Source organism: Pleuronectes platessa, chromosome 17 (assembly GCF_947347685.1).
Source record: "Pleuronectes platessa chromosome 17, fPlePla1.1, whole genome shotgun sequence".
Lineage (NCBI taxonomy): Eukaryota > Metazoa > Chordata > Actinopteri > Pleuronectiformes > Pleuronectidae > Pleuronectes > Pleuronectes platessa.
The window spans coordinates 17,742,959-17,770,740 of NC_070642.1; the positions used below are offsets into that span (position 1 = coordinate 17,742,959).

Here is a 27,782-nt window from a genome sequence, read left to right on the forward strand (position 1 = left end):
GAAAAAATAGGCTTTCTACAAGTGAGGTGTCCAAATATATACACATTTTGAAGTGAGGATATTACTTACAACCCTAAGACTCCCTCTGAAAAGACTTTTTTGAAAAAAGTGGACTTTGTGTGACTAAAGAAAATATTTCTTAGCGGGGCTTCATATACAGTTTACACCCAGTCCCTCTTAAAAACATTGTTTCACAGTGTATTTTGTCCCTTTTTTCGAAATAGACTATGTTAGAGTTCCGAGGTTTGAATGCTTCTTGATCAACCATTAGCATATTATCTCAGGAACAACGTTGTCCTAACTGGTTTGTGCTTTTGCTAATGGAAGTTGAAAACACGGCTGGAGCTTCAGTGTCAGAAAGAAGCAAACATGAGGAGCACTGCGTTTCCTCTGGACCGGAGTTGTGTGCCCTGATGTCCACAGCTAATCTAGTGCCACGGCAGGAGGGCCCCCCCCCCCCCTCCCTCTCCACATGGTAGACTCGAGTTGGACTTGACCTTAGAGCATGAAACTCCTCTCGGCTTAGATGGAGCTTCTACGTTTATTGAGTCTTCTGTAGGTATTGATGCTGTGCAGACCAGTGGAAACGGAGCTGATGCCCGAGTGACGCTGCAGGCTGCACACGCATCCATTCGAGTGGAGGGGGTTGGAAAAGGCCTCTCCCTGCTCCATGTAGGTGTCCGAGGTGGAGAGGTCCCGTGAGATGATCATGGGTATGGAGTATTGCAGTTTTTCCCTGCTCTTGTACCACAGGCAGGAGCACATGGACTGGAAGTGGAGCACCTCAGCGTACACGTTGCGCAGGCCTCGGCTCGCTGGTCCGTTGCCCCCCGCCCCGCTCCCTCCACCGCATCCAGAGGGTGTGGAGGAGGAGGAGGCCGGGTCGGCAGAGCAGTGGATATGTCCGCCCGCCTGCCCGTTGTGAGCGAGGAGCGCCCTCTGCTCTGCGTCCCGCTTCTCGTCCTCGGCGTTCATCGTCATGAAGCGCAGCACTGCCAGGTTGAGGAAGGCTCCGATCACAGCCAGACCAGTCAGGATGTAGATGAAGCTGAAGGCCACGTACTCGGGCTTGGTCTGCAGAGCTTGCTCGTTCTGCAGCGCCACATAGTCCCCGAAGCCGATGGTGGTGAGCGTGATGAAGCAGTAGTAGAAGGCATGAAAGAAGCTCCAGCCCTCGAAGTGGGAGAAGGCCAGTGCCCCGACGCACAATGTGCTCATGCAAGATATGAAACCGATGATCACCATGTTGACCATGGAGACCTCCGTGTGCCTCAGGCCCACGCACTTCTTCAGGCGGTGGAGCAGGTACCTGACGAAGGTGTTGATCCGCTCACCCACGCTCTGGAACATGACCAAGGTGAGCGGGATGCCCAGGAGGGCGTAGAGCATGCAGAACACCTTCCCTCCATCTGTGCTGGGGGCTGCATGGCCGTATCCTGAGGGACAGAAGGAGAAAGGAGCAGGTTTACTAGGGCAGAACTAATTAAATCTACAGTGCAGGGGACAGGGGTCTGAGAGGAGGAGGCTGCAGGCTGGGAAGATTGTCAAACCTGGAGCAGACAGATATAAATGATTTGTATTCTTTGAGCAGCACTTCTGATAAATTCAAAGACTCTTCATTTCACGGCGCCAGAATGCAATTGGAATTGAGAATGCACAGCGGTGTGGCAGGAATGGCAAAGTACTGATGTTGTGTAAGGGAGAGGGAGTTTGAATTATTCATTGACAATTTGTCTGTGTGTGCAGTGGCTTCAGCTAATGAGTGCATTTGCACCTAATTAGCCCTCTACATTATTCCAGATCAAATAAACAGAACACCATAGGGTGTCCAGCAGCCCTTTGGATCGTCAGATTAAAGGACCCCCACAGCAGAATAGCAAAAGTCAGCGGGGCAGTTTGTGTGCGCTTCACTGAGTCTTTGGAGGAGTCCGAAAAAAACAAGAATAGAAAAAGATGAAACATTTTGCAGCAACAAATAAGTTCATTAAGAAACTTCACGTCAAAGGTTGGAGGATTAACTTTCCTTTGAATTAATTCTCCATTAAGAGATGTTATGTGAGTGAAATGGCCACTTGGATAACACCAGCGCTCACCACCAGCCGGTGTGAGATGAGGCATGACTCACAGAGGGATTCTGTATGCACTCACGGTACACAGCTCATGAATTTCAGGACAGATTTGATCGTCCTTCCGGCACATTTCAGGTTACGTGTCACCTTTTTGTCTCATAACGTCCTTCTCTCGCTCCCATTGTCCCACAGGAGACGAGGCCGTCGCACGCGGCATCATTACTGCCTGACATAAATTCAACCACAAGTGGACCTGTTGCACACGGGAGGCGGGGAGATGATGTCCTAGCTAACAATGGGATCAGCAAATGGAAAAAGGTTGGACAATAGTGAGAATGTAATTACTCCCGGGGCTGATTTAATTCTTTGGGGTCGGGTTTTATTGTCACACTGATCTGTGCGGTTGAATCACATGTCTGTCAGCTGCCAAGTCTGTTTAAGGCTTAACCAGCTGTGCTGCTATTACTGTTTGTGTGCTTTTGATTAGTACTTTGTTGTGATTAGGGGGCACAGTCAATACACAGTTAATCTTACCAGAGATCCTTGTACCCTGGCCAAATGATGACCTTGAATTTGACCTTGGTATCGAGGATTCTTTTGTCTAATGTAGCTTCCACAGTTTCCCAGTTAGGTTTCAAGTCTAAACTGGATTATTCGAATATGTAATTTTTCAAGGCAACTGTACTGTCAGGGTTTAAATTGGTTTTGTCAAATAAGCTTTTATACGATTAAAACCTGGCGCACTTTTTAACATTTATCTCCCTATATAAATAGTTGGGATAGCTAAAACTATTTGCCTTCAGCTATTTCAACTATTTATCCATCATTTCAACATTAGCATAATGTCCCTGCCTGTTTTGCTAATACTTGAGGTGAATGTAATGGCGAAAATAAACTGCCGACATATGGATAAATGGTGGGATCTCAAATTTCAGCTATTTATTAGATAATTTAATTTCATAATTCAATTATTACTTTAATGATTTACTGTGTGTATCTGTCACTTTTAGCTCCTTTCAACTGTTTAACCAACAGTCATCTTTAGCGATGTGTCCATTATGCTAGCTATTTCTTCGATCACTTTTAAAGGCCTAATGTGATTTCATGCCTCTTGCAGTTTGTTGAAACTTTCTGCTGTGACAGCATGGTCAACTCTCACAACATGAGTCAGTTCCTGTTGACATTTATTATGACTGAACACCAGCTTGGTTTTTCCTCCAGTGGCTTCTGGTTATCAAAAATGCATAAGAGATGGTCAGTCTGCTGCAGCGCAGGTCTGTGAATAACAATGTGTTCTACTCAGCCACTGTGAGCATATTGAAATCAGAACTTTCTAAAGAAAAGCTCCTTTATTAGATCTAGTTCCGGAGGTTGAGAATGAGAAGCTGTTTGCTGTTGTTTAAATAGTTTATCGGGTCTATGTTCCCCTCAAGCAGTGCAGCATTAGAAAATACTGTGAGCATCTTGTTTTGTCACCTCTTAAAACATTCAGTGTCAACGAGAAAGTCCACAATATGTTCAGATTTACCCAAAGGTGCTTAGCTCTGCAGCTGTGGGTGCAAAAGAAAAGGTAGACGCTCTTATTAACCATTCACTGCAGAGTGAGTGGGACAGAGTGTTCAGGTGAGGGAGGAGGCTGAGTGCTGAGGCCTGTCAGGAGCTGTCGACAGCGGGGGGGCAGCTTATCGGGACGCGGGGGACGACCGGAGTGACAGCGGCGCTCGTCACCAGCTGACACGGTGACCGGAGGCGACAAGGCCGGCCGTCCTGCTGCTGTGCGAGCGAAGCGGAGCGGCCTACATGACCCCCCCCCCCCCCCCAAACTTCTTCCGCTCCTCCCCACCAACAGTGACAAAGTTATCATGAGACAGGACGTCCCCGCAGCTCGTCCTGGCACTCAGCGGCGGGGGGGGGGGGGCCACGAGGGCCACTTGCTCTGTTTACATGAATTACTGTCATTGCCACTGGCGGAGGAAACGTGCATCCTGAAAGGTGAAGGAACAATGGAGGTTTGATGGACATCTGAGGAGCCCCAGACTCTCCGAGGCTGTAGCTTTCATATTGAACACATTTTGGTTTTCAAAAGAGGGATGTTATCATGAGGGAGAGGCTGCGACTATTTTGCACATATTTCATTGGGGAGACCGGGAAAAACTGAGAGGAGACATCTGGGAAATTACAGTCCTGGTTATTTTTTCTTCTCTCAGAGAAAACAGTAATTCCCCTAAAATTAGTGCAGATTGTCGACGCGTGTGAGGAAGGTTGCAGCACATAGAAGCCGTATCAAAGACTTCTCCGCAGCCCGAGACTGATTGTCTCATAACCTAATTTCTGCAATTATCATGTAAAGAGAAAATATGAAAATTGCATAACATTGAAAGGAGATAAGAGCCTTTAAAAGACTAACAAGCAGGGGGAGGCTTATAAATGTCAGCTGAACACAGGTGCACCGTTCTCCGAGCTCTCATTCCCTCCTCACTGCTGCCTCTCATTACCCAACCTTCATTTAGAGCCAATCATTTAAGCTAATGCCTCCAGCAACAGGCTGGTCCTAATTTAAATGCTTCAAAACAAATCATTTCATAGACAAGGGCAAATATTCCTGTAAGATATCTTTCCCATTCCTAAACATTTAGTCACTCAGAGAATTAATTTCCCGGGTCTGTAACATGTTCTTTTTTTTTTTTAACCCTCTAATTAATTTCTCATGTTTTAATCCTCCCATACTCATTTAAGCAGATGGCTTGCAGCTTTATTCAGTGCCGTGCCATATGAACCCTCGCTCAGTTTCTCAAATGAAACGTCTGATATCCTTTTACACAGCTCGTCTGGAGCAACGCAAATCAACGGTGCTCGCTGTACCTTTCAGTCCTGATGATCTGAATGCAGGTCCTTGCCTGTGTGTGTGTGTGTGTGTGTGTGTGTGTCTACAATATAACACCACCAGGCTAACAAAGTATTCTTCAACAGCCTGATTAATTAGGTGCGGGTAAAATTTTTTATAAATACAGGCTTTGAAAGTACATCAAAGGAAGGCATAATGTGGTTAGCAGGGCTCCAGTTCCACGTCACTCAATTACATTTTCATTGATTACCAGACACAATATGTTCTTGCCATCAAAATGAGAAACAGAACCTATTCATCAAGCCCATCGCCTCACCTTAACGAGGAAAGGATTTTCTAGAATTTTTATTTTTGTATCTTGAATTGTGTGTTATGTGCTGTCTGTCTATCTATCTATCTATCTATCTATCTATCTATCTATCTATCTATATATCTATCTATATATCTATCTATCTATCTATCTATCTGCCTACCTACCTATCTATCTATCTATCTATCTATCTATCTATCTATCTATCTATCTATCTATCTATCTATCTATATATCTATCTATCTATCTATCTATCTATCTATCTATCTATCTGCCTACCTACCTATCTATCTATCTATCTATCTATCTATCTATCTACCTACCTACCTACCCATCTATCTATCTATCTATCTATCTATCTATCTATCTATCTATCTATCTATCTATCTATCTATCTATCTATCTATCTACCTACCTACCTACCCATCTATCTATCTATCTATCTACCTACCTACCTACCTATCTATATATCGATCTATCTATCTATCTATCTATCTATCTATCTACCTACCTACCTACCCATCTATCTATCTATCTATCTACCTACCTACCTACCTACCTACCTATCTACCTATCTATCTGCCTACCTATCTATCTATCTATCTATCTATCTATCCTTCTATCTATCTACCTATCTATCTATCTATCCATCTATCTATCTGGATTTTAGTTTGAACAAAAAAAGGAAAAGCTGCTGAGCCCAACACGTGACTCAAATGTCCACAATACGTAGAACAAAAAAAAAACACAAGAGGGGAAAATATATGTTTTCAGGAGCCGGGGATGAAATTAAATACAAATGACAGATGCGTACACAAGGGGGAATAAAATGGCGTTATGAAACCTGGCATGTTATGTACACATTACACGTCTGACAGGATGGAAAGTCGCCTCACGGTCTCTGGAGGAGACTTCAGGACGTGCAGGCTCAGTAACAGAGGTGCTGGTGACCGAGCTGCTCTCTCTCTCTCTTTCTCTGGGCTTCACTGGAGACTGATAATGTCCTCAGACATCTGTGCTCCTGGAGACTAGTCAGTGCCGCGCTATTTAATACACTCGTCAGTGTGTGTGATGCAGGGGTTTCACACACAATTTTGTATTATCTTTGCCAGCAGATGATTTGTCTGCGTTTTTTAAGAAACATTACCCGAGAACTACTCAACCAATTTCCACAAAACTTGGCGGAAGGATACGGTGGGGGTCGGGGAGGGACCCATTAAATTTTGGTGCAGATCCCAACTTTTGCGAGATGGGATATATTCCAACATTTTTGAGAATTTCTAAAAATAATAATACTGAGATCTTGATGGAAAGCAAGGCACATTCAGAGGACTGAAGTCTATGAGTGTGAAATTTGGTGCAGCTGGATTGAGTTTGAGGGACTGTTGGGCCTTGGCGGAGGTTCACGCTCCCCTGGGAGCTGTTTTAGTTGAGATATTCTTTAACCCTCCCCGGTAGATTCTTCTTCTTTGGCTTTCACTCCATTACAAACTGCTGCTTTCCACCAAAATGGCTTGATTTTAAACTTCAGTGGATTCTAAATCATTTAAAAAAGATCAGATACATCAGAAAAGTTTTAGTAAAATGATTTACATTCACATCAATCTAGCAAATGACCAGTAAAAAAAATATTACATAAACTCAATAAACTTCTTTTCTGTGCTCTTAGTTAAGTCGTCTGGATTACGGTCGTTATATAGTGTCTGGAGGTCAGAGAGATTTCAGTGAGTAAATCAAACTAAAAGCATGAAAGAAAGAGTAGGATTTTAAAAAGAGAGTGGGAACATCTTCCAAATCCCTCGAGTGAGCAACACTGATGGTAAATAGATTAAAAATACCAACGTAGATTAAACACCGGAGGACTTATGTAAAAGATAAGACATACGACTGAGAGGCTTTAGTTTCAATGTAAGTGGTATAGACACCAGAGTGTGATGGATGACGTGACCTTTTCCCGGAAGTGAAGTCAAAGTGTCTTGATTGTCCCCTTGTGGCTGGTTGCAGTATAACTCATCTGGGATGATTCTTGCAAGTTGGGTTTTTAAAGAGTTATTTAAGTTATAAAAATGTCAAGATTGACAGCTGTCTCTGACTCTGAGTGCATGTCTCGTGGGTCTCTGGCTCGAAATGACGTCTTTGGCACAAGATGGCAGAGTTCATATCTGGGATTATTTGGCTTCATTTCTGAATAGTGGAAGGAATCAGAAGCACGTCATCCATTTTTTATACACAGTCTATGTGTATACACTATACAAAAAACAGAAACTTCTGAAAGTCCTCACATCAGCAGCAGAGAACTGGATGGGGAAAACTTGTGTGATGACTTCCATCTCCCTGGTTGGACGTCACTGTCAGTGTGCATCACCGTAGTGGTCAGTAAACAAATTCCTCGAGCAGAGCCCCACTGAGCCCGGAGGTGTTGCCCTCCATCACCACATCCAGCCCTACATGGCTGACCTAGTTCTTCAACATACAGGTGGCCTGAGCAGCCAGCCCCGTGTGACGTCACGCACATCTCCGTTTACACCGTCGATACAGCGCGGCGCAGATTGGAGAATGTTCTGTTCAAATGTGCAAATAAACACTGGTCGTGTCAGCCGCTCGGTACAGACTGTCTTCGAACACGCTGCTTCCCAGCATGCCTGCAGCTCGCTCTCCTCTCCAGCTGCGTCTGGCCAAGGACGTCATCACAGGACACGGTAAACTGTGGATCTTATCTACACGTGAGCATCAAACGTTTCGGACGCACGAAGATTTTGGAGAAGAAGTTAATCATTAAATCTGGTTTTCCCACGACTCGTGTCCTACCTCTGTGTAAAGTGGCCACCATCGACTCTCAATCACAGACACCTCAAACTCCAGACGACCCCGGGACTGTTTACTCAGGCTCTCAAACACAGCTCTGGCTCTCCCACCTCCCTCCATTACCCCGTCCGGCTTTTGACCCACAGGGCCTTGCTGACAGATGCTGGGTAATGTCCATGTAATGAGAGCGAAGGCAAAGAATTGGAGGAATACTTTTTATCGGGGGGGGGGGGGGGGGATATCAATATTTAGAGTCAATGAGTTTAAACCTGAAGCAAAGGAAGCAAAGCTATTTCATTTATTTTCAATGAGTGGGAGTTCAATGAGTTTTCAGCGAGTTATGGATTAGAGAGCGAGCTCTTCCTGCTGTTTTAACGGCTTCAGTGCTTTATTATTCAGAAAGTCAGAGCTGATACTGAGGTGCACAGTGAGTAGTGAGACATCCTATATGTTAGTGCCACGGGTTAATTCAGTTCATCTGTCCCGAAATAATAAAAACACAACTCAACAAATCCCTTTTGTTGAACATTATCCCGCTAGACTGACATCCAGCAGCAAGGGCAGAGTATATATAGTTTTTCAGAGTCTTCCAGAACCATTAAAAAAAAAAAATTGATCTGCCGCCTCTACGCTTAAGGCTTTATTAAAGATGGCAGTCATGGTTAGAAGAAACCGATGTTCCCTCCAGACAGGATGCAAGCGTTGGTCTCATGTGTCTTGTTGACTTTACAATCCACTTCAATCATAAAAAACAACTATGCACTGCTCTGCGAATGGAGAGACACACTGCATGGATCTCTTCTGCTCATCCCTGACCATCAGGCCACCGCTGCTTCTGTATCTGACCCACATCCGTCAGTATTCAGCAGGACTCAGTCAATAGAACCCTGAAGCTGAGCTGTTCACCTGTGTAGCCAAAGGTCAGTGAAGCTCCACCAAGCAGGCAGAACTCCACGAATCGGAGATGCTACTGTTGTAGTGATCGACAAACATCTCTTACATTTATTAGTCTCAGTTGCAGAGCGCTGGTTGTCCATCTGTATATTCTATTCAATTATTAATATCGAACGTATCGAATGTCCAAATGCACCAAATTCAACTCTGCACCTGCAGCAACTTTCCTTTCACCAAGTACCAGATAAAGTTTACTGATGAGTAATTTTGACACTACATGTATATCGTCCTTTCAACTTAGATCCTTTATTTATCAAATTATTGTATTTATACGTTGCATTCGATACCTATAATGATGTCAGGTATGTCAGCGTCCACATTATACCGACCCTGCTGTCAGCAAACTGCAACAGAGGAAAAAATATCTCTCTAATCAAACTTTCATTATATGCAGTGACAGTGAACACGCAGGCTGCACAGCGGAGCGGGGAGGTGTCGGCGGGTACTGGATATATTCATCACAGGCAATCTCATGTAACGCTAGAGGAGACAGCTCATTGGCAAAGCGTCTGTCTGGGTTCACTTTAACTTGGTTACCCCGGTGCTGGCTCCAAATCAGGGCCTGGGAGCATGTGCTCTCATCCAGCGCACAGCTGAGGCCCAAACACTGAAGCATTACAAGCCTGAAGACCCAAAGAGACAAGAGGTTCGATCACGGGCTGTGACTCGGCTGCCGCGCACCCCAGCTTCACCTGTCTTGTATAAAACCTCTCATCAGCATGCAACACAGTCACGACATTCACACGCACACTCTGCATCTCGTGAAGCATTGAAACAACAACGTTTGCCTGCGTGTGTCCGACCATCCTGGTTCTAATGTTTGGCTTTCACAGTGAGGAAAAAAAAATCCCTATCAGAGTTTTTTCCAAACGTACTCCGTAGGTTCCTTTTTAGGGGATATGAGCGGGAACCTTGGCAGGCCGCAATTTTCCATGAGGTCAGTAAGCAAGGCATTCCATGTGGAGTGTGAGATCTGTGGGAGGGTTACCTAATTAAATAACTCACGTGATTTATGTACCTGATACACAGTTGATACGGGTCTCTTTTCAAATTCACTACACAGCTGGACCACGGCACGAGTTTACATACACAGATAGTGCACACAAATGGGGGGGACGAGGAGGAGGAGGAGGAGGAAGAAGAGGAAATGAGAGATTAAATATAAAGGGGAAGAAAAGCAAAATAAGGTTAAGAAATAAAACCGAAGGGACAAACCGATTTTTAATACTTAACAGAGAGTGAGTCTGTCCTGTGCCAAGTTTTCTTTTAAAAACATTGTACTGTCCTGAAACCAAGACACACACAGCTTTAGAACTTAATTTAGAAGGTAGGAAGTCTTTAATTTGTGGTCACCGCTAATAGGAACAAGTTGGGATTTGGTTCCAGGCCTTTAAGAGGTCAACTCAAATAACAGAGGGATCCATTTCCACCGCTCCACTTGGGTTATCTGCTTTGAAAGTGTGCCTCTGTTGGCCCAGGGAGAACATTTTATTTGAGACTGGAATTCATAGTTGTTTGTGTTGGGGAGAGATGCTGATTCCCCGTGGTAAACAACTGGAAGTATTGCAAAAAAATACCTGGGGAACTGAGCAGAAAATGTTGCCTCAAAACATGAAGTCTGGAGAGAATCAAACAAAGTAAACTTCAGTTCTGTTCCTGCACTTTTGACCTCAGATCAGTGAACATGTAAAGAGAGCACAGGTCAGCGGGGGTGTGAGGGGAGAGGACATAAATCAACGTGGTACAAGGTTCAAGGGGGAAGTATATGTTCATCTGCATCTCCACCGTAATTTAAAGATCAGGGAGATCGGGTATAAAAGCTATAACAAGTTGTTCCACTCCGGTCCAGCAGGTGGCACAAGACTACACAACAATGTTGATACTATATAAATCGACAAACATATAATCAAACAAAAAGTTGATGGTTAGCGAAAAGAATGAAAACAGTTCCAATAGCTACTTGAAAATAATAGATTAACCTCTGAAATAGTTAGTTACAAATAATGTAAAATGTCGATAAAAGTAATGGAAATCCAGTTATTGATATATGGTTCAATTAAATACCTTAAATTGTAGTCTGTTACATTAAAAACTTATATATGACTTAAGTTGTAGAGGAGATAGCTACAAGTGGTGAACAAAGAGTTGCAAGTGTTAGCACTCAAGCTAACAGTGATGGTTAAACTATAACAGTGGATAATGCAACATAGCTAAAAGTTGAAAATGGCTAATGTGTTGCTAAAAGCAATGTTTTTTTTATGTAAGATTTGATTCGATAAATGGAGGAAGTGTTTGAATATGACATGTTTGAAACCGTTAAATAAGATAAAGATTAAAATCGTTTCAAAAGAATAATTGAGGAACAAAGCGGTCGGTGTAAGAGGTTCGTCTAATGAGGCCGCTCTGGTACATCAGACCAAAAAGTGTTGTGAAGCGCAGGCTAGACTTTAGGCTACAGTGCATAATTAGTCACAGATGCCACGGCTGATGATGGTGGTGAGGATGACGAGCATCATTTTCTGTGGAATACGTTCAGAGCCCAGACACACACTTACATCGCGGCCAGGAACTGGGCCAAGAGTGAATCAGCGGATAACTGCTAATATTCACACACTATTAAACAGCTTTAGAGTCTAATGGTTTTGTCTCACATGCTGGCGGAGAGGCCGTGGATACTGTACCACACGAAATCACACGTAACGCTGGAAAACAGTCCAGCTCAGCGTCATTAAAAAAAAATAACATACGTGACAAGCCTGCTGTAATTTGACGTGGTTATTTCACGCCTGCCATGTGATTTTTGGCGATTTGGACTGCGGCCGGGTAATGTTTTATTCAGCCGAATGCCTTTTTTAAAAATAGCTCTTCTTGCTTTCTTGTTTCTCTTCGCTCACTCAGCTCCTGACTCTCTCTGCCCTCCTCTCTCTGCCCTCCTCTCTCTGCCCTCCTCTCTCCGTGTTTCCCTGTCGCCTCGCTCTCTAATTCAATGAGATGTGTTGCAGCCTGCGCAGCACAGTCACCTGCCTCCGTCACCTGATTCCACTGATATATTCGTACATGTTCTGGCCCCCGTTCCGCTCATTCAGCTGCTCTCAGGGAGCAGATGCTGTCCTGAACTGACGTGCTGGCAGAGGGGGGGGGCACGCGTGTCTGGCACATAACACACATGCATCAGATTACACAGCAAAAAAGGACGACAACAAGGTAAAAAGCCAGGATTAAATGAGAGGACAAGGACACACAGTGGAACAATGATAAGCATTCAGGCTGCACAAGCCAACCTTATGTTTTTGAATTCTTCGAGGGCAGCATCAGCAAAACCAGGACACGTCTGTCTATTTCTGCGTTTCTATCCTGCTGCTTCATGAATTTTAAATTCATGCATCTCAGTGGCAAAGCTGGATAAACAATCAAAAGCAATGGTTTAACAGCTTCTTGCTGGATAATCAACACCACCAACGGTTTGTATTTCAATTAAAACTCCTGATATTTGCATATCGGTGGTTGGATCTGCATGTTCTTTCACGATAACTTAAAAAATATGGTCAGCATTTCGTTAGAAGTCTCCATTGACAGAGGCTTGAAGCTTATCTTTGGCTTTATACTGTTGTATATAAGGAAGTTCTCACATTATTAAATGTTGAACATTAAAGTAGAATATAGTGAATGGTTTAGAATGTTATTTTTTGGGGGGGTTATTTTTCTAACTTTCGAATAGCTGATCTGAAGAATGGGAAAAGCTTCAACCTCCCCTGGGAAGTAATAGCGCTCACTTTTTCAACTTTTGTTTGAGCTTGAAATTTAAATGAATCATCTCCAATTTGATATGTAATCCACCATAAATTGTTAGCTGCAGAAACGGCCAATATCAAATTCTTTATGAAATAGCCAAAACGACATTTCATCCTGTATCCACCAGATTCACAGACATTTTTTCTTTAAATGGGATTTGACCAAGACACAGTCAGACACACGCTTTGTTCTGTGTGGTTCTGATAATGGTTTTCTACTGGAGTCAGAAGTGCCCATCAACGTCCTGGCTGAGTTGCCTGACTGGGATTGTTTCCATCCCGAATAACGATCATGTGTCATGTTATTTGATGCACGAGACTAATGCTGGTACCTGAATTAATGACCAGAGGCAATTAAATCAAGTAATGGATCTTATTAAGCTGTTACATGAACCCCTATCCACACCGCCTGGTGCTCGTCAGCCTCTTCTGTCCTGAAAAACTAGTTGCCGTTTTATTTTTGGTGCTAAACTGAGAAATCTGAACAAATAAAAAAAAACAACAAAGAACAAAAAACTAAATCTGTTTGACCTAATGCTGTTTTTGTCCTGTCTGTCAGTCACAGAAGGCGCTACAGTAGAATGCCTTCATTTAAATGCGCTGGAAAAGCTACGTAGCTAAACATCACGAATCGTGGAGACAAAAAGGTTTTTGAAAGAAACAAATAGCTTTTGAAAAAAATCATTTTCGTTTGTTTTCCTTTGCTGCATTTCTTGTAGTGTTGTATTTACTTTTAAAGTGTTATCATGATAAGATAGAAAATCACTGGCAGTTGCAATTTTTGAGGTCAAACTTTAAGAGAGACTTATTCTGCTCATATTCAGGTTTAAAATATCAGTTTAGGTTGTTATATGAAAAGGTTTAAATGCTCTCATCGCTTTCCTCTGATGATTGCTGCAGCTCCTCTTTTCAGCTTCTGTCTGAAACACTTAGTTTTAGCTACTGTCTCTTTAAGACCCCCCCCTTCTGATGAAGCCCATTCTGCTCTGATTGGCCAGCTTCCGACTTCTATCGGAAACTTTTCTGCGAACTTCGTGCTTTTTAACTCTTACATAGGAAAGAAAATCATATGTCTCCACCACAAGGAAGTTCTTGCTGCTTTTGCTTCTTTGTGACACGCGAACACGTCACGCTACATGTTGTGTGTGCGATGTCCGAATCAAATCACACAGTGTCGTAACTTTGTCTGAACTACGACTGAATGACCGTCGGCTTTTGTCTGTGTGTCCGGTCTCCTTGACACCTTGGTGAGGTAACCACTGCCTCGGGGCGCCCATATGGCGCGAGCCGACAGACCGGGAGCGGGGCATCAGTTCCACCTCCACTCAGTCTGCAAGTTCACCTCAACAGACCTGAGTCACACGGTATCTGCAGCATTTGTTCTAACCTACTTGGAGGAGTAAACCTGCATCGTGTCAGTTTGGCCAAAACCGATTAGAATGAATATTGTGGATACAGCTGGTTGCGGGTTTTAAATCTGTTTTTGTTATTCAGTGATATTTCGTAAGTGGTGAGTTCAGACAGTCTGGGACCTGGAGAGGTTGAAACCACGATAATAAGGACATTCAAATGTCACTTCACTCCAGCTTATGTCTCAGCCCGAGATTCATTATGAGCAGAAATAGCCTGACCGTCCACTTCTTCGGTTATGACGGACAAAGTTGTGTCTCCTATTAATTAAACAACAAACTTGTCTTGTTTCAGCCTCAATGGTCATTCGGGGTAGAAGTCTTGTCTGGTTTAACCTAAGTTCCATTTCACGTAAATTAACGGTGATTTATTTCCCCTCCTGCCACGTTTCCTGTCCTGTGTTTTTTTACACGTCTGTAAAACCAAACCTTCCCCTGAATCTTACAACAAAAGTGTCTTATTGTTAATGGCTGATGTAGAGCACAGTAACCGAAGACCATAAATGTCAGTGGCCATGATGCTTTTTATGTTGTAATGATAGCGAGTAGGTTTACTGGCAAGCGAGTGTAGATGTTTTTTTGGTGACGTCTTCTTGTTCCAGCACCAAAGAAGGAGTTCAAAAGCTTTCTGCTTTGTATTCGGACGATAAAAGTAGGAGGTACTGCCTCGTTAATGTAGTGTAGTAAAAAAAACAAAGGATTACTCACAAGCTTTACATGATCAACTTAATGTGAGCCAAATATCCTGTTGCAGTTTTTCAATTTCCTACTTTGTGTCCTTAAAATAAATCGTAATTTACAAGACAGGGTGACCCAACACCAGGCGGAGATGAGTCAACTGTTTATACACAAGTCCACTTTCTGGAAATTACAACCAGTGAAATCCATATTCACAGATAAGAGTGATCTCGTATTGCTATGGTGTGCGTCCTCTTAGACAATTCTTGAGTGCACTCCAAAACAATCCCCCGACAAGAACATTGCCACTGCACAATTCCGCAAAACCACAGATTACAATCAAATGCAGCACTTATGTCAAATGCCATTTTCACCGCAATATCTAGCAAAGGCAACAACGGAGTAACTACTGAGCTGAGGGGTCATGGTTGTCTCAGTTTCACTTAACTAAATCACTTGGTTCATGTCAGGGAAAAGTCGTTGTGAACATCTTCACACAGTCTTGCACACTGGTGCCTGCAGTCCCCTGTGGGGGGGGGGGGGGGGGGGGGTCACAACAGGGAAGGCGAAACAGATGATTGCTTTGGGCCCCCGAGGTGAAAGGGGGGCCCCAGACTATTAATGTCAGAACACAGCAACAATATTTAGTTTTTATTCTATGATCGGTTGTGTACAGGAGACAGCAACAACACCATGGTCAGGAATCACCAAATGAGGCTCCGAGCCAGGCTTAATAATACAGTATGAGATTTTGGTTGTAGACTAGCTTGAGCAGTTCAGTTCGAAACGTCCTTTTTACCCGGGGCCACGAAAAGTCCATTTAAATCCACCTAGGCCCCTGATTGACTTTGAATTCAGGCATCCAGTAGGAGGCCTGAGCACAAACAAACCTGTCTCAAGTTAAGTTACTGCAGCACATGGGACAGCAACGGACCAATAGGACACATGTCAGCAAACATAACTAGTAGATTTCTTTTTCAACATGAACGCAGTTGATAGTTTGCAATCATAGAAGTGAGCTTTTGGATCGGACTTCAGGCAAACGGATCCATTTCTCAAATCAACCTTTCTGGATTGTTAGTTATGATCTAAGCAATAACGACATTTTTTAACATGGGGCTTCTTGATGGAGTCTGAGGTTCCCAATCATTTGAGATGGATATCAAAGCCAAGCATACTTTCACAGATTTCTACAAAGCTTGGTAGAAGAATGTGGGATGGGTCAGAACCTATTACATGTGATGTGGATCAGGGGCCGGATCCAGGTTTTTTTCTAATGTCTTTAATACTGCAAGAGAGGGAATTTTGCATAATTTTCCCAAGGAGTAAAACATGGATCATTTAGGAAAAATACCTCAATCAAGTGTATGGGATATGGTGAAGCTTGATAGATTCTAGGCGACTGTCGGGCCTTGGTGGAGCTCTGCACTCTTCTCTGTGCCAAAGGATTTCTATATTGCTCTACATGTATAACACAGAACAGAAAGCAAACCAGCCATCTCCCAGTGTCATCATGGAACCATCAGTTCAACTAAAAAAGCTTTAACTGCCTCTTTGACAGCCCAGATTGCTTTTGTTCCCATTTTGTGTCAATTGCCATGAACAATAAACACCCTGGACCCGTTTCCAGCCGCCACACATCAGCATGTAGATCAGGAGCAGACGCCTCCCCTCTGACAGCAGTGGTGTTGGGATTATTCCAGAGAAAAACAGGTTAGCAGCCTGTTTCTTTAGCCCAAGGTTTTCACAGGGGACTTTTTTTCGTACAGATATTAAACGTGTACTCATAAGCTCACGTTCAGATCGCGGCCCTCGGGGGTAAACACAACTCACCTATCACTGTTATTGTTATTATCATTACGCCCCAGTGTGTGACAGTCCACTTCATCCAGGTTGGCTTGTTGAGAGATTAAGCAGATGCTGGAAACAAATTGGAAAACAAATTCCCCGGGGTGACTCTGCATAAGCCGGGCGAGCGGCGGTCTCTTGGCGCTGTCGGACCGAATCATTCCAGCGCTCGGAGCCAGTTGGAGAAGCATCGGGCTAATACAACACCGCGGTTACCAAAGCATTCAACACTGTCCCGCTCTCTGGACGGTCGGAGCCGTCAGGAGCCGGCGACTTGTGAGAGAAATCACTTCAGGTTGTTATGATAAGGACGGAGATGAAAAGCTCTCCCGTTTGTTCTTTGAGCAGTAATAGCTTCTCACCTCTCACCTCGGTGTTTGGATGCTTTCCACGCGGCTGAGGAGCCTCTACCCTGCTTGATGTGGAAAGATTTTCTTTATTGTGACACAGACTTATACCGAGGCAGAGAAGAGCTGAGGCTCCTGGAGCTCTCCAGGCACCGGGGAGACAGCTCAGTGCTTTGGGCAGATAATCAACACTCATCCAGCTGGTATAACACCCCCACCCGTCGGAGAGGAGTGTGTGCGAGAGCCACTTTTCGTGACATTGTGTGATCCTCGGGGAGAACTTCTCCGCCGTGGTCATGTGACTGGCTGCGATACGGCTTTTTATAGCAACAGACTGTAATTTAGTTTTTGGGGCCTTGAGCTATCGAATGGTACTTTTTCAGATTTCAGTTTTCTGACGCTGACTTTAGCACAGCGAGCTCAGCTGTCTGGGTTTTGTGGGTTACGTATAAATCATCACACTTCCTTGGTTCTCTGCTGCTCCACTGTTTATCGAAAGGGTTAACTCTTAGTTCAAAATGCAAAACAAGCACACACACATATACTAATGTACACATAATGAGCTCCAATGAACCAAGACAATTGGCAGACAATTTGCAGCTCATTCTCGGCTGTGTCTCTTAAGCATTATTGAGTGAAATGTATCAATGGCTTTGCATTAGTGTCTTTCCCCACAAATTTGCCGTAATTTCCTTTCAGGCATTTCCTGGGGAAACAGCTCATATGGATTCTTTTTTTAGATTGATGCTCACATACACAATGAACTGCGGCAGACATTATCATTTTTGGTCTCTGAGCAAATTTAGTGTTTATTGGCACATGTGTGGGTTTATTTAGGAATCTGTTGGGTGTTAATGAAGAAGAGTTTGAAAATAACCCAGTTTGTGATGCATGAAGACCTCAGTAACATCACTGAATAATGTATTTATGAAAAATGGCCATTATTGTGCTGGTCCTGTGAAACCGCGTGATGGAAGACAAGTGCAAGAAAAACAACTCTGATCTTTAATTTATCAGTGAAAGCTCAAATCTTCACTTATATTAAGAGCGAGTCCTGAACATCACTTCTCAACCAAATGAGTTATTTGATCAAAATTCTGTCGAGCTATAAACTTTCATGGGAGCTGTGGATTCATCTGTTTAAAAAGTAATTGCTGGACGTCAATTTGTCTTAAAATATGAAAAAAGAAATGCAGTACATTGCTCAACAAGACAGAAGACAGAAATAATTACATTAATGAGAGATTGTTTTGAGTTCCAGCAGCCAGAGGAATAGTAGCTTCCATGGATGTGACATCCTAACTGACTTTTAATTACCATCTTTTCAAAACAATTTCAACCAGACTAGTCTAATTAAAAATATTTATACACATCCTCAACGCTCCTTGCAAAGCTTAATTTTCCATAACATTCTCCACGGCAAAACCAAAGAGGCACAATAGCCGTAACTCTTTTTTTTCCACTACCATTGTTCCTGGACTCACATCGCAACTGTCTGCACCCCCGAACACATTTGCAATACCTTTCCTTTTCAGGTCACGAGGAGAGAACAAGTGTTGGAGCCTTATTTAAGAGGCAGTCTCATCTGTATACTCCGCACACACAGAGCCTTTACATATTTCATTTTCCTCTTTGCCTCGGTCACTTGCAACTTACGAACATGGTCTCTGATCGAGAGAAAAGGTTTTGATGACAGTTTGGATTTAGCTCACTGTTTACACAGATGTGGAAAATCTAAATATTCAATCTCATTTCAGCATGTAGCTTTTGCTCCCCTCATTGGTTTGTTTCCATTCATTTTCTCATCACCTTAGTTTGCCACACAGGTTCGATTAATTTGCACTCAGCCACCCAGGATATTTAGGTTTGTTCGAGTTGAATTTAGCCTTTCTCTTATCTTCTCCTTGTGTGTTATTTGCTTTAACCAAACCAGTATCTATGTTTAGGTCTGTTGGTTCAGTTAGCACCTCACTGGTTGGTTGTTAGTCGGCAGGATTATGCAAAAACTACTGAAACAATATCCATTCAATTCTATGAGGGAGAGGGATAAGGTAAAACCCATGAAGTCCATAAGAACCCCAAAACTCATTAAGAACTTTGGCGATAGTGGGGGTGCACATGCATAAGAGTGAAAGAGAACTTGCTTGAGAGAGAGGGTATGTGCACAACTGCTGAAACTATGAGGTCTGACTGTCTGCGTGGATGGTAACAACTTTATGGACAATGGTGCAGGCGAACACGTGGAAAATAGCACTGCACATGAAAACTAACAAAACATCTAGTTAGAGATCTCTTATGCTGTCATGACAGATGTAAGAGAATTTGATTATTTATGAACCTGATGCAGGAGAAATAATAAGATGTTCACCCAGTTGTTAACTTAAGGGTTTGTATTGTTTTTCTGGGCAATGAAAATGTGTTTTTTCTTCAACCAACCAACCTGTTTCCTCTTTGCCTCACTGACAGTCACAACCGGATTTTCCATATTCATCAGTACATCGTCATCCAAAGGCTATTAAAACATGACTCCACTTGTGACATATCATTTCGTTATGATGAACTCAAGGTTGAAATGTATTTTTGAGTCCCACACATACCGTCATGTAGCCATAAATACTCACCAGAGCGCAATATGTGTATAGATGATCTGCAGAAAGATGCATTATTTACTTCAGTTTTAGTGACGTGTTAAAAGCTTAAATACGCAGTTGTTATAGTAAGTTATGTGCATCACATTTACATAAAGAATAATGTCTGACTTGTCTTTTAAAAGAGGCAATAACTTCAGCAATGTACTGCACCTCCAGTTGACATTTACAGCATTGATGGGGTTGTAACACGTATTTATTGTCTGGAACACTATGACACATCTCAGTTAATCTCAAATTTCCACTGGAAGGATTATGACATTAACTCAGCGGCCGTATCCAGCCCGCACTAAAAGCTCTGGGTTGTAAAAGAGGCACATAATTCAATACAGAAGCAGGACATGAGATTATAGGAGTTTTTCCATTCAGAGGGGAAAAGATGGAGAAATGATTTCACACTTCTGATCAAATAAACCTCCCAGGAGTTGGTTCCGCTGAGTTTATCTGAAACTTTACACCCCCAGCCTATATTTGTACTCTGGAACCCGAATCAGTAGGAAAGGATTCAGATCTCACTACTGTGTACTATTTTATTTGGTCTCGCTCCAGCCCGCCCGCGCTGGATTAAGAAGTCTAACAAACACAAAGTCATGTTTTGTTTAGTGAGTCAGGCAGGCACTCAACTTTCCATCGAGGCTGCGGAGCATTAAGCAGACGCACGAAAAGGTAAACACTCGCTGGTCATGTGAACGGAGCAGGAGCAGCAGTGAGAGTCGCCTCTATCAACTTTCTCACATGTCGCTCCTTTAGATCCAGAGCAGCAACAAGCTTTCTCAACCAATAACAGCCGAGGACTCCTCCGCCTGCGGACTCAGTTTGTACCAGTCACACGTTTAAAATAAATAAAACCTCACGTTTACACACCGACTTCTAAACTGTCCGTCATTAAAGTGTCTGGGACAGGTTTGATTTTTAGCGGGTCGTGTTTTTTCGCTTCAGTCTAAGTTGTTTTTAGCTTTTTCTCCAACTTCAAATGTTCGGAACAAATTGAAAAATAAAAATCTTTGGTTTCAGTCTTCAGATTAAAAGAAAATACAAATGAAAGATCCGGACCTGACTACGGATCTACAGAGGATTGATTCTGTGCAACTAAATGCTTCCAACCAAATGCTTCCAGGGTGGTGGTTCCCCGTTCGAATCCTGGTTGGAGTTTCCCTATGTTGCCTTCCTCCCTCTTCCTAAACAGTCTGTAGGTATGAATGTGAGTGTGAATAGTTGCTTGTCTCTGTACATTGGTTCTGTGATACACTTGCATCCTTGAATAAGAGGTATAGATAACGGATGGATGAATTTTCCCCGTGCTGGAAGTGACTGATAAAACCCAGTGAACAACCTGAAGCACCATGTTTGTGTTTGTTTTGAGTCTAATGAGTTGTGGATGGCGTTAAGGAGGTGTATGTGCTTTGCTGTCCCTTGTGCCTCTATAATATTTAATCTATTCAATTCCTTTAATACAGTAACAATGATTACAAAACAAAGAATGTATTAAAATTCACTTTAGTGCAGCAGTGCTGTGTTCATTAAAGTTTGCCGCTCATTTGGGTCCACTCACTAAACCCAGAGACTTAAACAAATCAACAAAGTTTCCTTCATTAGAACCGAGGAGCTCAGTCTCGCAGACTCTCTTTCTCTCCTTCTTTCATAATTACGCTCAACACAACAACACGCGACAGCAGATAAGAGCCGCTCTCCTAATCGAGACCTCATTACTTTTCGCCATTTGTGAGTAATTAAGTCAACGTTATCTCGGGGGAAGCCATCAAGAGCAGATTTACAAGGTGCTTCTCGAGCGTAAAAATACAATGCACACAGGATTTACAGGGAATGTTCACTCGTAGGGAAATACAATGAGAGAGCATCATCAAAACAATACAAGCTTACTCCAGGTGGGTTCAGTCCAAAGGAAAGCTGATTTCAGTTCTAAATGTAGAAATGTAGAGAAAGTTTATGAGCTTAATTAATGCATGATGTGAGGGCGGGGATCACATTTATGTTTGTGTCAGTAACAGTTGCATGAGGTAACTCCTCAGCAGGTATAGCCGAATATAAGCTACAGACTCAGAGCTGCCCATTTTTTGAAGTTTACGATCTTGCAACCACAGCTCCCTTCTGGTGAGTGTTTTAGCTTTATACGCAGAAAGGGACACAACAATGGTGAAGATGAAGACGAGGGAGTTGTTTTCTTGACGATGAGGAGAAACCATTACTGACATTCAGTGTTAGCACAGCTTTGCAGTCCCCGCTGGTATCGATTCCCATCGGTAAGTCAGAGCAGAACGATTGAACCAAACCGAGCTCAGTCATTCTGGCAGCTCTGGACGTCTCCAGTGACAGCCCTGTGGCAGGACTGACTCAAAGACACTGAGTCCACTGCTCTGTCTTAATTAACATTGTTAACATGAATATAAAGTATAACTCATCCAGTGTTTATCCCCTCTGGACCCTCAGGACCTCAAACCTGTTAAGCTTGTTGTGTCATTTATATCTTAAAGAGAAAACTCATATTTCTTATGTCAGCAAACAGCCCTAAGTCAGGTTCTATCTCTGTGATGAGTGAGGGGGACACTGCCTCCCTGCACAGCCCCATGCTGGCTTATATAAGGTCAGCCACACTGTGCTGGGGCCCTTTTATGCAAAGAGCAGGGAGAATACAGTTACTTTATCCCCCAATTCACTTGAAACTCAGCAGCAGCTCCTCAGCAGAGCCGGGATCAGTTCACCCCCCAATTCGATTAGACTGTAAACTGAAACAAGCTCTTGTGGAATCTACACCTTCCACTGTCGACTGATTCATTGTAGATAGGCTCCATTTCTTTCAGTCAGTGAAAAAATAAAAAACAAGGTACAAAACTTCAAATTGGCCCGAACAGCTCATGTAGGAAAAGCAGAAAATAGAAATACACTCATGCTTTTGAATGTGTTCAAACAAGATGTCTTAGAGAGGCTCCACCATCTCGTCAAAGTCGCTCAGATTCTTATGAAACCATCTTTGACGTGCACTTTTTACCTCCGTCCACGTCCCCTCCTTTAACATGGAGGAGATGGGGTTTACGACCGACACTTCAGCCAGCCACCAGGGGGCGATTAAGAAGTGAAGCCACGTAATCCACGATGATTCAAGCCATCCATCTTTATATACAGTCATGTAATCATGTAAACATAGGTTGTAATTCCTTACATAACTTTAATGGTAAAGCAAAGTACCAGTACATACTGTAAATACTAGACTGAGTCACATTAGAGTTATATTACTTAGTAAGTACATGTTGTAATAAAAGCTATTCTAGAGAAGCACTTACAGCACCCACACATCTCTTTGCACTGACTACCAGTGGCAATACATCACAGCCCGTTGTTGTCACGTCGCAACACATTCTAGTATAGTTGTGGATTTATTTGTGTTCCGTGGATTTATTGCCAACTGGGAAGTGACAATGATGATCGGTGAGAGTTATATTCTCTGTGCACTCAACCACTTACCACGCTCACCTCTTAAGCTGACTGAATAATAATGATGATACTAATGTAAGTAATTGCCATTAATAATTCAGGACGCGCCCTCTAATTGTGCAACTGCTGTAAATGGATTCACGTCTGGTGCCAAATCAAAGTCTGTGTCAGCGATGGAAACACACGAATATGACGGGATAATTATTCATTGTCAGGCCACATATAGAAACATCAGGTTCACTCACCCAGAGAGGAGTTACTGAGCATGTCTGCTCTTTTTCAGCGGCGGCCTGCTTCGCATTAGAGCACTAATGTGCTTCCACACTTGGTAGCTGCCCAGTGCATCAACAACTAATGTGCTGGTGGTGACAGAGCAACTGAACCAAGGAAGGAAGGGCTCCAGCTCTCTGGTCCAAGCCACTTTTAACGGGATGGAGGAGTTCTGTGAAGCATCCAGCAGGTTTCCCTCACAAGTCCGAGGCTCTAGCCCTGACTGGATGCTATCTTTTGGGATTATAGTGACGCACACGGATGCATTTGTATTCATTTCTCCTCCTCTCCCTGAAAATCACACATTCAGAGGCTGCAGACGATGAAACGCTGAGCTCACGTCTGCACCGGCGAGAGGCAAACAGCCAAATGATCTCTGAGCAAAAACTATTTAACAAGAGGTGATTCACAAGAATAAAAAATCCAAGCAGAGGATGTGATTTTGAAGGAATGTTTTTCTAACTACAACCACATGGTGACCTTTATGAGTCCTATTCTTATGAAAAGTTGTGTTTATGATTTCGAGAGAAGGTTAATGACTCTGGAGATTAGATATCTGCGCAAGATTAATTAACTTGAAAGGTCGGATCACGCAGGTTACACAGATCTTTCTTTCCTTCTTTCCGTCTCGTTGGGCCTCTGTGTTTGTGGGGGTCACAGAACTAAGGAGCATACTGGGAGTAATCACTTCCGCCAAGGCTAACACCTCATCTTGTTGTGTTAGAGAAGGTGAATTATACGTCCATTTATACAGCTCAGGTTTAAAGAAACTCCCCCAGCGCCTCCACAGAGTTTCCTGAAAACCAGATCAGTAGTTTTGGACGCTGATGACAGACAAACAAACGGAGAAGTGCCAATCAAAACATAACAAGAACTGGCCGAAGTGAAAATAATAACAAGTTTTCCCATTTGACATTAATCTGGATGACCCACATACACACAGAGCACTCGTAGTTCCAATAAAAACTTGATGGCGAGGTCTGTGGATTATCCAGACATGCTGCTGTTGTAATTTCCTTCTCATAACATAATTTGTTATTTTAAAGACGTTGGAGTGGATGTGCGGCCGTGTCAAAGACAGATTAAACCAAAACGCTTGCTGGAAATGAACGCTTGCGCAGGAACGTTATGTTTACGAAAACCTATAACTTACTGGAGGAGCTCCACTTCTGCCTGCACTGCAAATTCTCCTGCTTAAAATTTGACCTTGAACAAGTAAGTCAATGACATAATTTACTTAAGTTCACATATATTGTGTAATACCACGTAACTATTCATGGAGTCAGTCTAACATCATGATCATGTGGTCACGTATAGCTGACTCGTGTATGTAAACTTGCCACAGCAGGGACGGTGGTTACATAACCTCTGAAGTACATGTGTCACACGTGTCCTCTGGCACCAGTAAAAAAAACCTGCATCGTTTTTTGAGTGGGTGAACCAGGTTCTTACAGAGCGACTGTGACAACAACCCTCATCAGACATTAGTGTCAAAGCTGAACCTTCTGTAAAAACCTGAGATAGAGTTGCTATGGAAAAGGAAGGTAATGCTGTATGACATGGGCATGGTTAAAATGGAGGTTATAGTTTATGACAGGATGCAAACTTTAATCTCCAGCTTTAACCAGATCCACAACCCTTTACATACATTTCTAAGAGAATATTCCAATTATATCTGTGTATGTTAAAGTTTGGTCAGATTATCAGTCAAGTCAATATTACAACCTGCTACTTGTTGACACCCAAACCCAGAGCATGTATCATCAGGGAGAGAAGAAATGTCGGGAAATAATTTCTCTAAATCTTACCAAATCAAATTGGATCTATTTGAGTTAAATGGCAAAGAACGTGTGTGAGCTACTCCTTCAATTCAGCTTGTGTAACATCAGTGTTGTATCAAAGATTACTGTACATATGTCAACATGTGTTAATGAAATACACAAGCCCTCTGCTTCACACGTGCTATAGAATCACACAATGTGTCCTTATCGGACCACACAGAGCACATCAGATAACACACAGAGGATAAGGGACATGTCTTAAGACGGCGTTTTCATGTCCAGTGGAGATGCTCAACATGTCGGGGATGAGCTTGAACTGCAGCACGGACACTGGTCATTCCCCCCCTGGAGTGGGTGAGGGCAGATGAGGGAGGCCATGTTTGCACCCTGTGTGAAGGGTCTCCCCCAGTATCTCCCCAAGTATCCCCCCCCCCCCCCCCCCCCCCCCCCACCTCTCTCTCCAGAGCCCTCTTCTTTCTCAAAGCTCTTTTTTCTCCTCTTCCCCTCGTGGTGTTTGTCAAATCGCTTCAATCTCTCCCAGAGCAGTGGGTGAGTAAATGGACACCCTGCCCTCCTACGCCCCCCCACCCTTTCCTTTCCTGTGGAAAGTGATGACTGATTACTGATTGCGACTTCTCCTCCCTTCTTCACTTATGTTAAATTATTAGTAGAGCATGCCAGAGCCAGATCTTGTCGTGTGTTCACTGCTCTCCCGCTGACAGCCGAGCAGTTGGGAGACGCCAATTGAAGTGTATATTTATTCATAGCTTTCCAGGATATTGTTTGTTTTCATGGAATCAACAGCCCATCTATAGTATATAATCTGAATTTCAAAGTAGCCATGTTGAGATTGACTGGTTTGCTTTTTTACTCATGTTTCAAAATCAGAAACATCAGTTATCACTTCAACTCGGGCACCGTGGTCCTTGGGGGTGTCTCTGTTGGATGTGAATGTCCCAAGGCCTCATTTCATGATTGAATTCAATTATAACTGTTAAGAAAATTTGACAGAAAAAGAAAAAGGTTCATGACTATTTTTATACATCCGTTAGTGACAGAGATAGTTTGAATCTGTTTTATAGCAAAATAACATTCTGATTAAATCACAGGCCTCATCGAGGGTGTCTCCTGCTCAGGATGTGGACGATACTGTAAGTCATGAGGTCGTGATATTGAGTTGTTGGACGGTACAGTATCTACAGTGTTAATGTTGTGTGCCAGAAGGCCAATGGAACAGCGAGGGTCTGGTGTTGTCATTAATACTTAATGGCAGGCTGGAGCGCCCAATCACTGTGTTTGTAGCTGCCTCTGGGCTCGCAATTACAGAATGCGGTTACAGACACCCGGGGTTGGGTTAGTGTGCAATTAGTCGGCTGCATCTGATAGGGTTACAAGTCACAGGTCACTATGCTGACAACAGGCCCGGTCACTAAACACAGTGAGAGAGGAAGGCTCGGATAGAGGCTGCGGATAAGGACTGCTTCTAAAGAGATGAAGAGCAGACATTAAAGTCAGCCCATGTGACATCTGTAACAGGAAATGTCAAAATCTCCTACTAATACATCCAAAAAATTGCAATAAAAAGCACAATTCCTCAATTCAATAGCTTCAGGTCAGGCTAATGTTAGCCAGGACCAATCGGTACACGTGCTCGACCAATCGTGAGTCAGTCTCGGCCGTCAATCACGACGTTTCACCCTCTTTTCATGAGTAACAAATTAAAACCAACTGAAGAAATGAATACAACATCTCTGAGAAGAATGTACTGTGGTCCATGTCCTATTCACTAACATGGAGGAGGCAGGTTTATGGCCCATGCTGCAGGCAATTTATAGTGAGCTGTCATGTCGTCCATCTTTAAATTCCAGCAGCAGCAGTTGTATGACAAAGGTAAATTATGCATCCTCCTCGTTTTCAATATTTAAAATGTCTGACTAAGTTCAACTTGAACTCGAACTTGTAGTCATTATGCAAAGAGCTGAGTGAAGCCGAGCTGCTAAACCGATGAGGCTGATTTTTGAAGGTTGTGTAATAAAGCGAGTGCAGAGCTAGCAGCCATGTGGCGCTGAGGGGCCTCTAGGAGCAAGAGTAATGAGTAAGAGCACAAGAAGACGAAGAGAAAGAGGCAATCGACGGTCTCATAACTTCATTTTCCTGGAGCGTCTCCTCTAATGACAACCTTTAGTTATATGAGCAGCAGATTTTCATATTTGGACAGACGCTTGTCCTTAAGAGTCATCGGCTTGGCTGCTGAAAATATGACTTTCAGGCGACCCCTTTCAAGACGGCCATTAAATAAAAAGGCTGCAGGATAAATTTCTGCCAGTGTTCAGTTTATGATGGTAATGATGCATCTCAAAGAACTGAAGGACACCTTGCCAGACAGAGAACACAACAACAAAGCATTGACATAAAGCAGTGATACAGTAAAACACCAGACCAGAACACTCTGTCGCCCTTTCAGCACTAAGGCAGATATTTTGCAAAACAAACTTTTTCCTCTGCAATGGTTCTCGTCCCTAAACTGTGTTTTAAATCACAAAAACAAACAATGTGTTATGATCGAATTCCAAATCA

At 43.1% G+C, this 27,782-nt stretch overlaps 1 protein-coding gene across 1 annotated transcript in view; it reads right to left on the reverse strand.

The window, feature by feature from the left end:
• Window positions 1–407: 407 nt before the first annotated feature.
• kcnk3a (potassium channel, subfamily K, member 3a) overlaps window positions 408–27,782 on the reverse strand; it is a 28,775-nt gene continuing 1,400 nt past the window's right edge. The window contains exon 2 of the mRNA XM_053445488.1: window positions 408–1,436. Within this exon, the coding sequence (XP_053301463.1) occupies window positions 523–1,436 (914 nt within the window). The 3' untranslated portion in view covers window positions 408–522. The remainder of the gene's footprint in view (window positions 1,437–27,782) is intronic.